Genomic DNA, 15,998 nt, shown 5'->3' on the forward strand with positions numbered 1-15,998 from the left:
AAAAAAAAAACAAAAAAAACCCCTAACCAATGTCGACATCCACATCTCAGCAACCTGTGACTGGGAGATGCTGCAGAGGATTTATGTGCTCCTGAAAGATGGAATGGGGCCTATCTATCCAAGCATTTAACAGCACTAATCACCACACTCGCTGAAGTCACCATGGTAAATAGAGCGATATAGCAGTGTATAGCTATTAAACTAAATCAATAACTTCATGAATGTCACAAACTGTAATCTAGCTGTATATTCCATTCTATAGCATTCCATGCCTTCCTGCAAAGTGGTTCAATGACACAAACAAAAATGAAAGAGTGGTATGCTACGGCACTCTTTGGAGTATCAGGAAAGTAGGCTGAAGCCCTTCCCCTCCAATGAGGTCGTGGCATTGGAGTTCAGGCCCCATGAAGTAACAAAGGCCGCTTTTAGTTGTAATATTTGACCCAATTCTGAATAACTGCATTCTGCTAAAACCAAATTAGAAGCTGAATAGTAGACAGAGCAATAAATGATTCAGTCACATGTTGTATTTGGTCATTCATCACAGCCAGCCATACTGTAGGTCCTGCAAGGAGGCAGCAACTCCTCTTGCCTAACTATGCAATTTCGCAGAGTTAGATGAAAAATTATTTAGTCAAGCCAAATTTCAGTGCCATTTTGTTGAGCTGCTCTACAAGTCAGATAATTTCAAACTGTACCTTTATAACAAATAAATTGTCTGGGGCTTTGTTTATCCATTTATATAGGTCCCAGTCCTGCAAAGTGACTGCCTTGCTAGTGCTTAGTTAAATGGGAGCTGAAGATCCTCATATGCTTAAAATTAGGCACTAACTTGAGTTAAATTTAAGTCAATAGGACTAGTCACATGCTTAAGGTTATCCATAGTTGCATATTTTGCTAAAGCAGGACCTACAAGAGTTTACTCATCCAGTCAAAAAAAACTGATGTCATCTGACTTGTGAATCGAAACAAAGAGTAAAAGCTTGGTGTTTTTTATTACCTGTACTGGTTCTAGTTGGTGGCGAGGCTGAGGGAAGGAAATTTCATCAGTCAAAATCAAAGTGGCTTTATAAATATGAAGTATTGAAATAAAATATCAAACTCTGAAATAAAATATAAGCACCACAGATACAATAATGAAAATTAAGGGCTTGATCTTATACTATTCAAGACAATTACAGTTTACCATTGACACGAAGAAAGATCAAGCTCCTAAGGAACACATGCGGTATCAATAGATGAAATAAACTAATATTCCCCATATTGAGGAAAAACTTTCTGACGAAATATCCCTTTAATCTGAGAATGTGTATGTTACTGTTACCACATCAAACTACTGTGCTGAAGTGTGTGACAAAATCAAATGAGTTATATCCCCAAAGAATAATTGCTGAAGGACTTGCACCGTTCCTGTTGTGGTATGAACTGCTTCTAATTAGCTGAGAAAGAAATACTATAAGCCTGAGATCTTTGGCAAGTCACTTAAGGAAGTGCGGGTGTGCATTTAAGTGTCTCACACATCTAATCACTGATACTCTGTTAGTTTTAATGAACACGTATACATCTATCAAAATAGACCTTAAACGTGAAAACTTGAGCTCGGCACTTGGGGAAGCATGTCTTGCCTGCTATGCTGCTTCTAAATGATCTTTTATCACTGGTAGATGATATAAGTGAGTGTGACACCAAGCAGGGGTCAGTTACAGTTTCAGGCAACTGTAGGGTCCTTTTTCACTTCATTAATAATAGAAGGAGCACGCAGCAGCCAGGAAGCAGAAGACTGGGCTGTTTTCATTGTTACTCAACAGGAGGGGAAAATGGACTTCTCTGTTTTGCCAAACAACAACCATCCTGATAAATTCCTACAACTAGATGTGAAGTCTTTAATGAAAAACTCTGCCTTTCTACAAGCCAGCCTAGTAAAATTTCCAGAAGCAGCTTTTCCAGGCGCACAGCAATGGCACAACAAAGTCTATTTACAGGTAAGGTCTAAAGGAAAGACCTGAATGTTTGACTTCTTTCCTTATTATTCCTTATAAATGTTGTGGTTCAGAAACAAATGAAATTTGGGTTTGAACCTTTTGCTGTGATTGCAGCCACTGCATGTCCCTGACCCTGCACCACTGATGTCAATGAAAGTTTTGCCATTGATTTCAGTGGGAGCAGGAGCAAGCTGTATGAGAACAATCTTCCTGATATCATGAGCTCAGACCTTATCACTCTCATATAGGTCCACACTTGTTAGTACTGGCACTGACCTGCTGACTCCTGGTTGTGGTATTTTTTAGCATTTCCCAGTATGTGTATGAATGATATTGTGTAACATTAATTGTATTTATTATTATATGGGGTCATATGGAAACTTCCCAGGAACAACATGCTGGTAGGAGCTAGAGGGGAGGAAAATTCTGGAAGAGAAAAAATTCAGGCTTAAAATGGAACTCAGTTACATCCTTAAAGATAAGAAGCAGCTACTGTCTCCCCATAATAACTGACATTAAGAGTCACTGACTGTGTACCATACAATTAACTTGGCTTTCATGACTGCTGTTGGGTGAGTTACTTAAGCAGACACCAGAGGGTTATTCCTGGGTAGTAGTTAGGGTGAAAGACAGAGGACACAGAGACAGGGAAGAAAAGAAGAAACCCTTTAAGTAGAGGTTCCCCTCATAGAGTTTTCCCCAGATTGCAAAATATAAAAACCTAGCCCTGTGTCCTCTTGGAATCAGCATGGGTTTTGACCTCCAGAAAGTATTCAGATCTCAGTGGATGTTCTGGAAGACAGAACCACTTCACCGGTGGGGGGTGGGGGAGACAATTGCTCCCCTCTTTGGCTTTCTAGCTATGTGACTCTACTGGAGCCAAGTTGTTAGGGATGACTCCAACTGCAGCTGCCCCAGAAGTTGCCCTCAGAAGGGAGGAGGGTTGCCAACATTTTATTGCAAAAATAAGGGACAGTTTTCCTAACACACACACACACACACACATGCATGGCTGAGAGTGCGGAAAGTTACTGATTTTTCTTCAGGGATGGTGACTTGTGAAACTTGAGACGTCAGTAGGCCTCTAGGTGATGACAGAGGCTACAGGCCACACTGAACTCCTCAGGGCAAGTGCTGTGCTCTGGAGATCCCATAACAGCCGCACATGTTACTCAGTCCTCATCTACCTGAGAGATTAAATGAACAGGAAAGGACAATCCCCACCCTGTGCATTGAGAACCTGCCACATCAAGCATGAGGGCAGTTAGATTTTCCTCAACTCTGCCATTGACTCACTACGACACCGGTCAAGTTAGTCTCCGTCCCTGGCTGGGTGAGATCAGACACCTTTGGTGCAGTGATACACAACATCTACAGCAGCTTCTTCAACATGAAACATCTTAATGTACATTATTGCTCTGGCCAAACAACTTCCTTCTTCCAAAGTAGGAAACAGAAAAGTTCAGCCTGTGGGGGAATGGGTGTAGTGAGAGTAACTATAATGCAAGACATTGCTGTAGTCATCAGGGGTTGGATTCAGAGAAAACTCTTGTATGTGTGAGAGGGAAACAGTTCCTCTTGTTGTAAGGTGCTGCCTCCGCCCCATACCTTTGCTTCCTGTTTACTATCACAGCCTTGGAGGACAGAAAATGAGGGAAAGAGTAAAATGAAAGAATCACTTTAAAACAGGGGAGGAAACCTGCTCCCCACAATTAACTTCTTGTCACCCTCCATCCTCTGTGATGTCAGATGCTGCTCGAGTCTAAGGAGAAGGCCACTGGTCCTGAAAGCAAGTAGCCTGTGCACTCCTCTCCCTCTGGTCACCCCTTGGGGGAGCCTGGCTACTTTCTGAGGAGGGTAAATAAGGTCAAGCCCTTATGTACTTCTCCCATTTACAGTGCTTGGGGAATCCTGCTTCCCCGAGGACCCTCCTCTCCCCTTTCCTGCTGCCTGTCCCCCAGTGGATGCTCTCCACCTGGTTCTGCTCCTGACCGTCTGTAAAAGCTTCACTTTCTGCTCTGAGACTCCTGCTCTGCGTCCTGTGCCCAGCACTGGACCACAGCCACAGCCTGGCAATTACTGAGGCATCACAAGGGGCCCAGCCCAGTGTGCAGCACAGCTGCAGTGCTGAGGGGAGCAGGAACTGGACTCCCCATCTTTGCCCCTGCAAATCACCCAGCCAGAGACCCCCAGTTTCCCTGCATGGCCCTCTAAGCTCTGGCCATTTATCAGCACACCTGAAGAACTACTGGTGCCATTCAGATTTGGCCTGGCCACCCCTCCAGAGGCCTGGCCACCTGCAGATGGTCAGCCAGGCCAAATTGAGGGGTGGTGAGTTTCCAGTAATGGGGTTGCAAGGGGTGACCCCCCATGATTAATAGAATGATTTAGTATGGGACAGCCAATTCTTTTATTAAAATAAAGGTCATCGTAACAATAAAGGACTGTTTTTCTTGCCCTCACATAGGATTGTAACACATTAACACACCTTCTCCCTGCCCCAGCACAGTGCACTAACCTCAAGAAGAGATGCCCACAAGATCCAAGAGACTGGGAGTGATGGTGGCTTATTTCCCATCCCATCACTTTGTGCAGGTATGAGGAGATCCAAACACAGAGCCCAGTCCTCAGGAGGGAATGTCCCAGCCTATTTTAATTAAGTAAGACCAGCTGTCATTGAGCCATCACTGAAAACTTCCAATAGGATTAAAACTGTAGAGAATGTTCTCCCTTAAAATGGCATCTTCCTCATAATCCCCCTGGAGAGAATTCTCCTGAAATTCATTCCAGCACCAGCACCATTCTCAAAGGTTTCAGAGTAACAGCCGTGTTAGTCTGTATTCGCAAAAAGAAAAGGAGTCCTTGTGGCACCTTAGAGACTAACCAATTTATTTGAGCAATTCTCAAAGGGAAATTACTCAAGTCACCATCTCCCATGGAAATCAGAGTGTTATTTTTTAAAATGTTAAATCTAAGGCACAAACTCTCCTTTCAATCATGTTCATTTGTAGATCCAAGTAGTTCAGCTAAAGCACTTAAACACAATGTGCATTTTTATTTCTCTTTTCTGCTGATGAGCAAATAAGGAGAAACTAAACACCTGATGTGTTCCAGACTTCAGAATAAACACGATAGCACAGTGCAGAGCTAATGGTTTAGGAATAACATGATGAACAGACTAATGGGGGTGTAAGAGGTAGTTAATTCAGAAACAGGAGGGGTGTGTTTCAGTTTTGAACAGGTGGCTGTGATCTACAGCCCTCCTAAAGTTATTAAACCTTGAGCATAGCTGAAACTCTCTGTCCAGAAATTCATTTGCTTTTAAGAAACACTGCTACTCAGGCCTCCCTGTGTAAAGTGACTGCTCAGCCATGTATTTGTGTGCTTCTTGGGACATTTGTCATGAGCTCATTCAAACTGAAGTGCACTTAAGTGCTTATGTGTTTCCTTCACCGATAAGTGTCTTAATTTATTCCATTTTATAAGGTAGGCTGATAAAAGTAATCTTCATTTCAGAGCAAAAGCTTTTTTTCACTTTCTATTTTGATGTCAGGCAGAGTGAATATTCGTTCCCTCTTATTGTATATTTTTGTCATGTAACTATTAAGTAAAATAACCTTGGTGCTTTCAGTGCCCTGTGTACTAACTGTGATTTACCTCAGCAAGTCTGGCTTAGGCTCAGCCCCTGCAGTTTGGTTCCCTTCTCTTGGCACAATGACAGCAGCAACCTGTGATCAGACACCCTCCTTCAAGCAGAGTATTATATGTCAGATTAAAAGCATTTCAGAGATAACAGATTTAAGACAATAAACCAGCCCATACTAATGCTTGTTTTTCCCTAAGGCAACTCACTCAGCAGAGCCTTTCCCTATGTCAACCTGTCTCCCTGGACAGCTTCTGGCAAGTGACCCACTCCCTTCTTCCCTTGAGAACGTTTTTTTAACTCGTTAGTTTTCTTTTGATCTCCAGCCTCCCAGCTCTGGCAAAACAACACTTGCAATGTGTTGGCTACAGGAACCTTAAAGCTAACAGCTGGACCCGTTGTCTTCCAAGCATTTGTTTGAGATTGCTTACTTAAAGAACCATGGTGTTCCTTTTCTGTTGGTTCTTCCCACAGCCCCACCCTCCATTAAGTTAGATACATTCATATGGGAAATGCTAATAAACCACAATAGCTATACAGTAACTTTACCCCAATGACCAGGTCACTTATAATATTCACACAGACAAGGTAGATGAGGTAATATATTTTATTGGACAAACTTCTATTGCTGAGAGACACAAGCTGAGAGAGAAGTTTATCCAATAAAAGATATTACCTCATCCACCTTGTCTCTAAGAGCCTAGGGCTGACACAGCTACATCAACACTGCATATAATATTCAGATCATTATTGCATGTCCAGAACTTAGATCGTACATAGCAACTCCTTTTCTATCACAGCTAGCTTCCCAGAAGCATGCCTTTCAAGAAAGACAAGGATCTTTGCTAGTGCATTTCTCAGGGGTGTGACATAATGCTCTGAGGTGTATAATGAATTTATCACTTTCCACAGAATTAACTCAGGCTAATTATTTGCTAATGTAATTGTTGCCCTGCCACCCACTTTCATTGTTATTGAGGAGTTTGTGCTGAAGCAACTCTTGGCAATCTGTGTACTACTTAAATTCCCTGGACCACTATCAGTTTGATTTTAGGCCTAGCTTGGTACAGACAGCCCTTGCCTCGTTCATTAATTATCTCTTCCTGGCAATTGAGAAAAACCAAGTGCACACACTGACACTTTCACATTTACCACCTGCTTTTCTGTCCATTGACCATGAGGTTTTGTTGGCACAGTTGTGGACACTGACAAAGATAGATGAAGTGGTGCTTTAATTGCTCCATTCCTTCCTCTTGAGAGGACCCACATGGTCTAGTGTTGAGTGATTGCTCTTCTGCCCCAAGAGTTCTCTCATGTGAGGTGCTGCCAATATTCCATTCTGTCACCCTACCTTTTTGGTTTGTATTTGAGGCCACTACAGGAGATACGGAGCTGATCTGGGCTGCATTGTCATTGGTATGTTGATGACACTCAGCTCTACATCTGTTTTTCATTGGACTCAGCCAAGGCAGTCGCTCAGCACTCCAATATTTAGCCAAGATTGGGGCCTGGATTAGGACTAGCTGGCTGAAGTTCAGTTCAGACAAGATGAGGGTGATGCTAGTAGGCTGTGTATAACAGCTAGCAGAGATGGTGAAACTGATATCTTGCCCCTCATTAGGTGCAGTTTCTTCACATTTTCTTAGCATTGGTTGCAATCTATTAGCCTCTTGAATACCCAGATGGTCATGGTGCAGCTGTAGCCAAGAGCACTTTGTAGTCATCTAGCACAAAGACTGGCACAAAGATTGCAAATTTCCTGCAAAGTAGGAAACTTGTCAGAGTTATTATTGCCTTTGTCACCTCTGGACTACATTTCTATAATGCTGTCTACATGGGCCAATCAACAAACAAGATTTTCTTCAATGGCAGAGTTGGAATCCAACCTTCGACATGTCTAGGAGCTAAAGGTCAAGGTCAGCCATGCCATGAAAGTCATATGGCCTCAGCAAGCTCAGGGGAAGGAGACACTGTGGGAGCAAAGGACTGCTAACCAAATATTATTCTAGTTTAGTCAAGTGACTCAGTGAAGTGACCGACTATGTGAGAGCTTGATGTAAGAACATCTGTTACAAGGTGTTATATAATATATATAGCAAACAGAATTTGACCTACAATATGTAAAATCACCTATTGTGTAGAAATCCCTTTGATCCCTACTTACAGTAAACTGGGCTTGAGACCAAGTTTCTGCCTTAATTCTTGATTTCCTGGTTTTGATGGATCATGTTCTTTACTTTAACACATTTTTTTTTCATCATAGGAATAGACAAAAGTATGCTGAAACTTCAAAAAGTTCTAATGATTAAAGAAAAAAAGCCAAAAATTAGGTATCATGTGATGTGATTAAAATGTTTTGTAAATAAATAGATCATGTTGTAGTTTATGCCATGAAATAATAAAATTACTAGGTTGGATTAGAAACCCCACCAAGAAACTAGGTCTTCCAGGAATGGAGCCATCTTTAATTCTCTGTAAGTCTTCAGGTTCATTGTACGGCCGCATTCTCTACACTAGATTTCTGTCCTACTTAGAGGTAGGAAAAGAATTCACAATGAAAAATTAGTCAAAGCATGTTGCCCTTTTTCTGCTGGCAAGTTACTTGTAAAGCAAACACTTCAGGGTTTGCAGATTTGCTCAATGAATACTTGGTGTATATACTTCTGACTGTGGCTTCCTTATCAGTTCTTCACTATAATGGTTGCTCTGACTGTTCACTGCTCCCAATTCACTATGTGTATTGTATGAATAGTCACTTAAGTCACATGCTATTATTTCTGTTTTAGATCCCATCAATTCCAAATCCACAAAGACCTGTCAAGCTGGCTTCTCAAACTTATGTTATATATATCATCAATACTTGTGTACTTGCACATTTGTACCAGGATTCACAACGCTTTCCCTTTCGTTGAACATTCTTATTAACACAATCCGTTTAGAATGAAAGTCTATGCAAAGGGGTTGTGAATGAATATTTATAATATTTTTCTGCATATTACCCCTCTTCTATTTCTCTGCTTCTTGTGTGCTACTCTTTTCTTGCGGGATACCTGCTATCTCTCTGTCTTCTTATCCCTTAAACCTAAACCTCTACTTCTCTAAGGCAGCATCTTTCCTTCTCATTCTCTATTTTCAGGGCTACATCTACTTCCAAATCTCCAAGATAGCATGCTCTGATACATTCATGTTAATTACATCATCATCTCCACACCACTATGTCTTCCCTGCAAATCTCCCACCACATTTACCAGACCTACTCTCATAAAAATTCTAGCTGCCGCTGCCATTATCTCTTCCCCTTGATCATGCTCATGGGTAGTGTATACCCACATTCCTACATCACTATTCCCCATGGGGAAGAAGGGTTAATTAGATTAACTGCTGGGATGCAGTGTTAATTAGATTATTTGGTGCAACACCAACAACATGTGGTCAAATCACCATTGCACTGAGAAAAATTTGAACCAATTAGCCTGTCTTTATTTTGAAAGGTTTTTATTTAAAACAACTGCTTTAAAATTCAACACTGTCAAGGCACATTCTCTTCACAATATTTTAGCCTAGGCAGGATGAACATTCCCCTGGTGAGAGTGCCCACTTTCTTCAATGTAATCTTCTCCTACTTTTAAAAAAGGCTCCAGAGGTGATCCTGGCAATTAGAGGGCAGTATGCCAATTTCATTACAGGCAAATTGATGGAAACTATCAGATGCATAGATGAACACAATGGGGGAAGAGTTAACATGGCGTTTGTAAAAGGAAATTTTGCTTCATCAATCTATTAGAATTCTTTGAGGGGGTCAACAAGCATGTGGACAAGGGTGATCCAGTGGATATAGTGTTCTTAGACTTCCAGAAAGCTTTTAACAAGGTCCCTTACCAAATGCTCATAAGCAGAGTAAACAGTCATGAGATAAAAGGGAAGGTCCTCCCATTGATCAGTAATTGAGTAAAAGACAGGAAACAAAGGGTAGGAATAAATGGTCAGTATTCACAGTGGAAAGAGGTAAATAGCGGGATCTCCCAAGGATCTATACAGGACCAGTGCTGTTCAACATATTCATAAATGATCTGTGAAAAAAAGGTGAACAGTGAGGTGGCAACAAAATGGCAGATTAAATTCGATGTTGATAAATGCAAAGTAATGCACACTGGAAAACATAATCCCAACTATACATACACAATACATGTTATCAAACAAGAAAGGGATCTTGGAGTCTTAGATAGTTCACTGAAAACATCTGCTCAATACCTAGCAGCAATTTAAAAAGCTAACAGAATGTTAGGAATCATTAGGAAAGCGATAGATATCATAATGCCACTAAAATCCATAGTATGCCCACACCTTGAATACTGTGTGCAGTTTTGGTTGCCCCATCTCAAAAAAGCTATACTAGAATAGGAAAAATACAGAGAAGGGCAACAAAAATTATTAGGGGTATGGAAAAGCTTCCATATGGGGAGAGATTAAAAAGACTGGGACTGTTTAGCTTAGAAAAGAGTAACTAACGAGGGATATGATAGAAATCTATAAAATCATGAATAGTGTGGAGAAAGTGAATAAGCAAGTGTTATTTACCCCTTCACATAACACAAGAACCAGGTGCCCCCTGATGAAATTAATAGGCAGCAAGTTTAAAACTTGCTTTGAGCAGGGGGTTGGACTAGATGACCTCCAGAGGTCCCTTCCAACCCTGATATTCTATGATTCAAACATAAGGAAGTACTTCTTTACATAATGCATAGTCAAGCTGTAGCCTTGGGATGTTGTGAAGACCAAAATTATAACTGGAACTTATCTATCAGTGGCTCTTAGCCAAGATGGTGAGGGACACAACCCTAAGGTGTCCCTAAGATTCTGACTGTCAGAAGATGGGACTGGACAACAAGGGATGGATCACTCGACAATTGGCCTGTTCTGTTCATTCCCTCTAAAGCATCTGGCACCAGCTGCTGTCAGAAGCCAGGGTCCTGGGTTAGATGGACCATTGATCTGACCCAGTATGGCCATTCTTAAGTTCTTATGCTATGTTCTCCAAGTACATCCATTTTGCAAGCCTGCAGGAAGCATCATTAAAGTAATTAAAGAAACACAGTAAAATACAGGCAGCAAGAGTAGACAGTTTAAAATGCCAACTTAACTGAAAACAGGCCAGCAGAAGCCAGATGGCTCTAGTGCCAGCTATAACTGTGATGTGAAACCTCTGTCAAAGTTAAATACTGACATACGGCAACGGCAGTGAGCTAACACATGGGCTGTGGGTAATGGGGATCCATCTGCCCTCTAGTACCAGATCATGATGATTATGGATGGGAAACACACTTAGTTCCTTGTGCATGGGAGAGAGATAAGAATGCCTGAATGCTATTTCCTCACTGGATTATGTATATAGAATCTGCTGTTTTCTCTCCCCCCTCACATTATTTTAAAAGAAACCAACCGCCCTCCCCCCCCCCCCCCCGCGCACACACACATGATGATTGGGGAATTAGTATATATTAAATCTCTTCATTTATCCCTTGGAAGGCTGGAAAAAAGATCTTGTTTTGCTTGCCTTTGAAACCTTTTTTGGGTAAATGAATTTTGAAGCTGCTTAGACCTTTTATGGAGGTGTGGGAAGGAGTATTTGGAAATCTGTTTTGAGCGCTTCTCTGAGATATTTTTTTTTTTAATAAGGCTGCTTTAGTATGTGATTCTAACTCCTCTCCAGTGCTCCCTATGATGCAGTCACCAGTCCAGGCTCAGACTTCAGCTGTCTCAAATCAAAGTTTCCAGTCCAAAGAACTGTTAAGGAACTAGGAGAGAAATGTTATTTTCTAACCAGGAGAGTTTCATTTGTACTGCACATATGCTGTAAGAGTAATTCTGGGACTGCCTTTGGACAGCTATGAATTTATTTAAGGGATGTGATGAATGTATCAAAAATGTGTCTTCCAGGGCTGCTAGAATTCATTTAATTCAAAGTAGCAGTGAAAAGGGAATTGTGGTGAGCTGAAATTGTGCTGTTCAGGTTTCTGGTAACAGCACTGGCCTGCACAATATTTGCCAGCTCTTGAAGGGTTTGGGGCTTCTACAGTGCCTTCACCAGCAGAATTCTACCCCAGCCCAATATTGGGCTTTGAGGGCCCCTTTACATTGCTCTAGCACTTTTACTTGACACAAAGGGCTTGTCTACACTACCCACCGGATTGGCGGGCAGCAATTGATCCAGTGGGGTTCTATTTATGGCATCTCGTATAGACGCGATAAATCGACTGCTGAGCACTCTCCCGTCGTCTCTGGTACTCCACCAGAATGAGGAGCACAAGCAGAGTCGATGGGAGAGCATCGGCTGTTGACTTACTGCAGTGAAGACACCGCAGTAAGTAGATCTAAGTACGTCGACTTCAGCTGTGCTATTCACGTAGCTGAAGTTGCGTATCTTAGATTGACCCTACTCAGTAGTGTAAACAAAGACTGTAGACAAAGAATCCAGAACTGGGGTAAGAATCTTATCCCCGTTGTCCCATGGTGAAACTCCACTAAATCAATCAAGATATATCCACTTACACCACTGTGTCAGAGGGAGGGAGGGAACAGGGAGCAAACAGGTGAGTCTGCACTCTGATTGCTCAGATGTTAATTAGTTCCTCTTAAGAAAGTTGATGGAGAAAATTAAACAATCAGGCTGGCTGGCTTGGCTGGGATAAGCTGCCAAAAACTCCATCAGCTCAAGGTTGATAAAGAGGCAGGAAGGAAGGCCTGGGGAAGAGAAAGGGAGCCAGGGGTAGTTGAGCCCAGTTACGTGGAGACCTCGGGGAGGGAGACCTCTGTGCTCCTCAGGTCCTGAGGAGAGGGCCAAAAAAAATCATGGTGGTGCTGTAAATGGACTGTTGCACTGGGACTGTTGTGAAAATAGTGGAGGGAGCTTAAGATAAAAGGGTTCAGTGAAGGTACAATCAGTGGAATCTGTTCACTTTCTGCAGAGACTAAAGCAGGACAGAAGCTATGTGAAGTTACACCCATGTGTGTTTTGGGCCCTCAATCTCTAATGCATTTTGGTCACCACAACTCTGCTTCAGCATCATATATTTCTTTTGTCTTCATCAGAACAGCAATTCTAAACCCAATTCTTATGGCAGTTATTTTGTTGCACTTGTTTTCTATGACAGTCGTCTCTTCCAACAGCCATTACCATGCCAATTCATACCGACAGCAGCATCTGGCACTCATTTTGCACAGGCCCTCATTCCACACAAGAAGAAAAGCTGCACAAAGTGGAGAACCAGCCCTCTTTCTCTTTCTGGACCATAACAAAAAGAGTAGGCAGTTATTATTTTACAGTTAGTTCTACTGCACAATAGACTGTGAATGTGTAAGGGCATCTGTGTCATGAGAAGAATGAGGATGATAACCATTTTTTGTCCTGACTGTCCTGCAGAGAGAAAAAAGAAATGTCTTTGAGCAGCCTGGCTTAGAATTGAGTGGGGTCAGTCCAACAATGATTGACAAAGCTCTTGGTCAACATATAACCACGGTCACCTTGAAATCCACCATCAAGCGCAATCCCTTGTGCACTGACATCCGAACTGATGATGACTGGGCAGAGAGGAAAAAAAAACCTTCCTGGACTGTTCAAGACTATGACAAGCATTCACTGCATTCTAACTTGGCTAACTACTTAAAGGTATTGTGCTGTAGACTCATACATGAACAAACCCAGGTGCTATGGATTGTATTTTCACTTGAACCACTGAATAAAATGAGGTGCTCATTTGCTGGTGATTCTGGTTTCAGAAGTAAATCTGAACATGTTTTTGTAAGGATTCCATAGCAATATGGATCCAATCATGAGAGGTAGGATAGTAGTATGGTTAAGATACTGAAGACTGCAGTTCAGCCGTCCTCTGTCACCTATAGCAAGTCACTTAATGTCACTTTTCCCCATCTTTAAAAGGTGTATAATAATATTTTCCTCTCTCACACAGGGGATGTGGGGGAAAATTCACATTTGTTTGTAAGGTACTAAGGGCTAGATCTAGCCTAGAGCCAGGATTGAACTGCAGTCTTCAGTATCTTAACCATACTACTATCCTACCTCTCATGATTGGTACTTAGATCTAATTCCCACTTTAGGGGACCTAAGTCCAATATTTAGCCACTAGTGAGATCCTGAAAAGCCCTGCTCAGCTGCTGCCTAATTCCATAGGTATCAAGTCACTAGGAACTTGAGTTTCCACTGGTAAAATCCCCATAGGTGCCCAAATGTTTGCCAGTGCACATGCACACAGCCGCCTAAGTCCTGCCGTGGCTGATCTGCTTGACACAAAGCCCCCATCTAACCACCAGCAGGGTCTCACATTAGGCATTCCCCTGCTTATCTTGACTGCAGGGTGTGATCTGGTAGGCATTCTTAGGGCATGCCTCGCCCACACAAAAGACAGCTGAGGGGAGGTGATCCCCAAAAGCCCAGTAGTTAGGGTGCTCACCTGGGAGTCCTAGTTTTGAAGCCCCGCTCTGCCTGATTTGGAGTGGGGGGGAGGGTGGATGTTTCCATCTCGTCTGCTGAAGCTGATCTACTTTTTATAAAATACTTAAGCATTCATTGGAGCAGGGCCTGGAACCCAGGTTTTCTACCTGAGTGCCCTAATCACTGGGCTAGAGACTCATCCATTCTCTCTCACTGGCCTAAGTCCTGCCTCTCTCCTCAGCAGTTCCTAGTGACTAGCTTAGGTGGTTCCTTGCTCAGCTTGCTGGCTTCTGAGGATTCCATTCGGAGGTGCTTCTCTCCTCATCTGACTCATTCAGGGCTGTGGATTCCATTAGGTGGCACGGTACCTAAAAGTAGTCCCTTTGTGGATCTAGCCCTAACCATGTTGATGGTGGCCATATAAGGACCAGGACAAATAAATTATGTCTCAATGTACTTTTTCAAATAATTTAACTTATCATAACCACATCCCCACTACCCCTACTCCTTTCTGCTTGTGGGTTAGTGTGTATTACTTTTAGGGTTTTGTGGGGTTTTTTTTACCGTTCTCCTTGCTGAAAAGTGAGTCCGATCTGCATTTGTAAATTAGCACCTCTGCATCAGCATGAGAATGTCAGGAGGTTCCTTCTGGGTCTCTATCACATTTCAATGGCTGGTGTCCTACATTAGGTTCCTGGCTGAAAACTATGGTTTTAATAGTCCTCTGTGGGACAGCATTCAGCATCTATGCAGCCTAGAGTTCAAGTGTAAATTTGTCTGATTTGAATTGTGATGTTTTAAATTAATTAATTACTGAGTGATAACCAAAATACTCCTGACCAACTATGTTCTGGTGACTTTACATACAATACAGAGGAGCTGAGTTCATTTTCTGATCTTTCTTTTAGGAAAATCCTAATGATCTACAATTTTGGATGGGGGATATTTATACCCCTGGATATGACACCTTGCTGAAAAAGAAAGAGAGAGAACAGAAATATTCCAAATGTTGCCTAATTGTCCTGCTTGTGGTATTTGCTATCTGCATCTTGATTGCAATCGTCACTGTTAGCATATTATTTACTTGATACAGCCAAATCCAGTCACAGAGGTTTTCCAATAAATGTTTTTATGAAAATACTTTCCTCCCCTGGTTTTATCTGAATTTCAAAGTTGTTGTCATGAATGGTAATTTATTTGACATTTAAGTTTTATGAAATCCCTATTCAGCATAAGGAATCAGTCCTTGGAAGAGAGAAATACACTGAGCACTACAGTACATGCTTTATGTTATCTGTATAATTCACAGCACTATTAATAAGATGTTCATTTAGCGGCTTATTCTTCTGAACAGTGATCTGGGCCAGATTCTAATCTCAGATACATGGTGCATGTGGCCAGGACATAGAAATTTTTGTTACTGTACTTGTCCACATACTATGCAAAATCCCATATCACACCTTCCAGATCTACCCCAGTTGTTATATCATAAGAGTGTGACAATGTAGCATTCAAGGTATTTCAAAGTGTTTTACAAAGCAATAAATTAGATACTAGTCGGGGCTTGGACTAGGGAGTAAATTGCTGCAACCACAGAGCATTCAAGTTCTCACAGAGTTAGCCTAGATGCTTGGGTTATTCACAACACTTAAAAACAAACAAACAAACAAACAAACAAAACCCACAGGATCTCGACCTTCCATGTTAAGAGTTACCAGAGACAGGGCCTCAATTTACCATCTCACCGCTTCCTCACATCCCTCCCACTCTATTATCAGTGTAACACCCACTAAAGTGACCGTGTCAGTATTTTGTTAGATGCTACATCACAGACATTTGAGTTCTAGAGCAGAAACTGGAATAGCAGATCCACATTGAAGGGGTTAAAGAATGATTTCTGTTTAAACGATGTGATAAGGGTCAT

At 41.9% G+C, this 15,998-nt stretch overlaps 1 protein-coding gene across 1 annotated transcript; it reads left to right on the forward strand.

Annotated features, from left to right (window-relative positions):
• The first annotated feature begins 1,817 nt into the window (after positions 1-1,817).
• Positions 1,818-15,162, forward strand: MINAR2 (membrane integral NOTCH2 associated receptor 2). The gene is made up of 3 exons (XM_077816545.1): positions 1,818-1,982; positions 13,046-13,291; positions 14,983-15,162. The coding sequence occupies exons 1-3, from the start codon at positions 1,818-1,820 to the stop codon at positions 15,160-15,162; spliced, it is 591 nt and encodes a 196-aa protein (XP_077672671.1).
• The last annotated feature ends 836 nt before the right edge of the window (positions 15,163-15,998 follow it).

The sequence above is a fragment of the Eretmochelys imbricata genome, chromosome 5 (genome assembly GCF_965152235.1).
Source record: "Eretmochelys imbricata isolate rEreImb1 chromosome 5, rEreImb1.hap1, whole genome shotgun sequence".
In the NCBI taxonomy this organism is placed as follows: domain Eukaryota; kingdom Metazoa; phylum Chordata; order Testudines; family Cheloniidae; genus Eretmochelys; species Eretmochelys imbricata.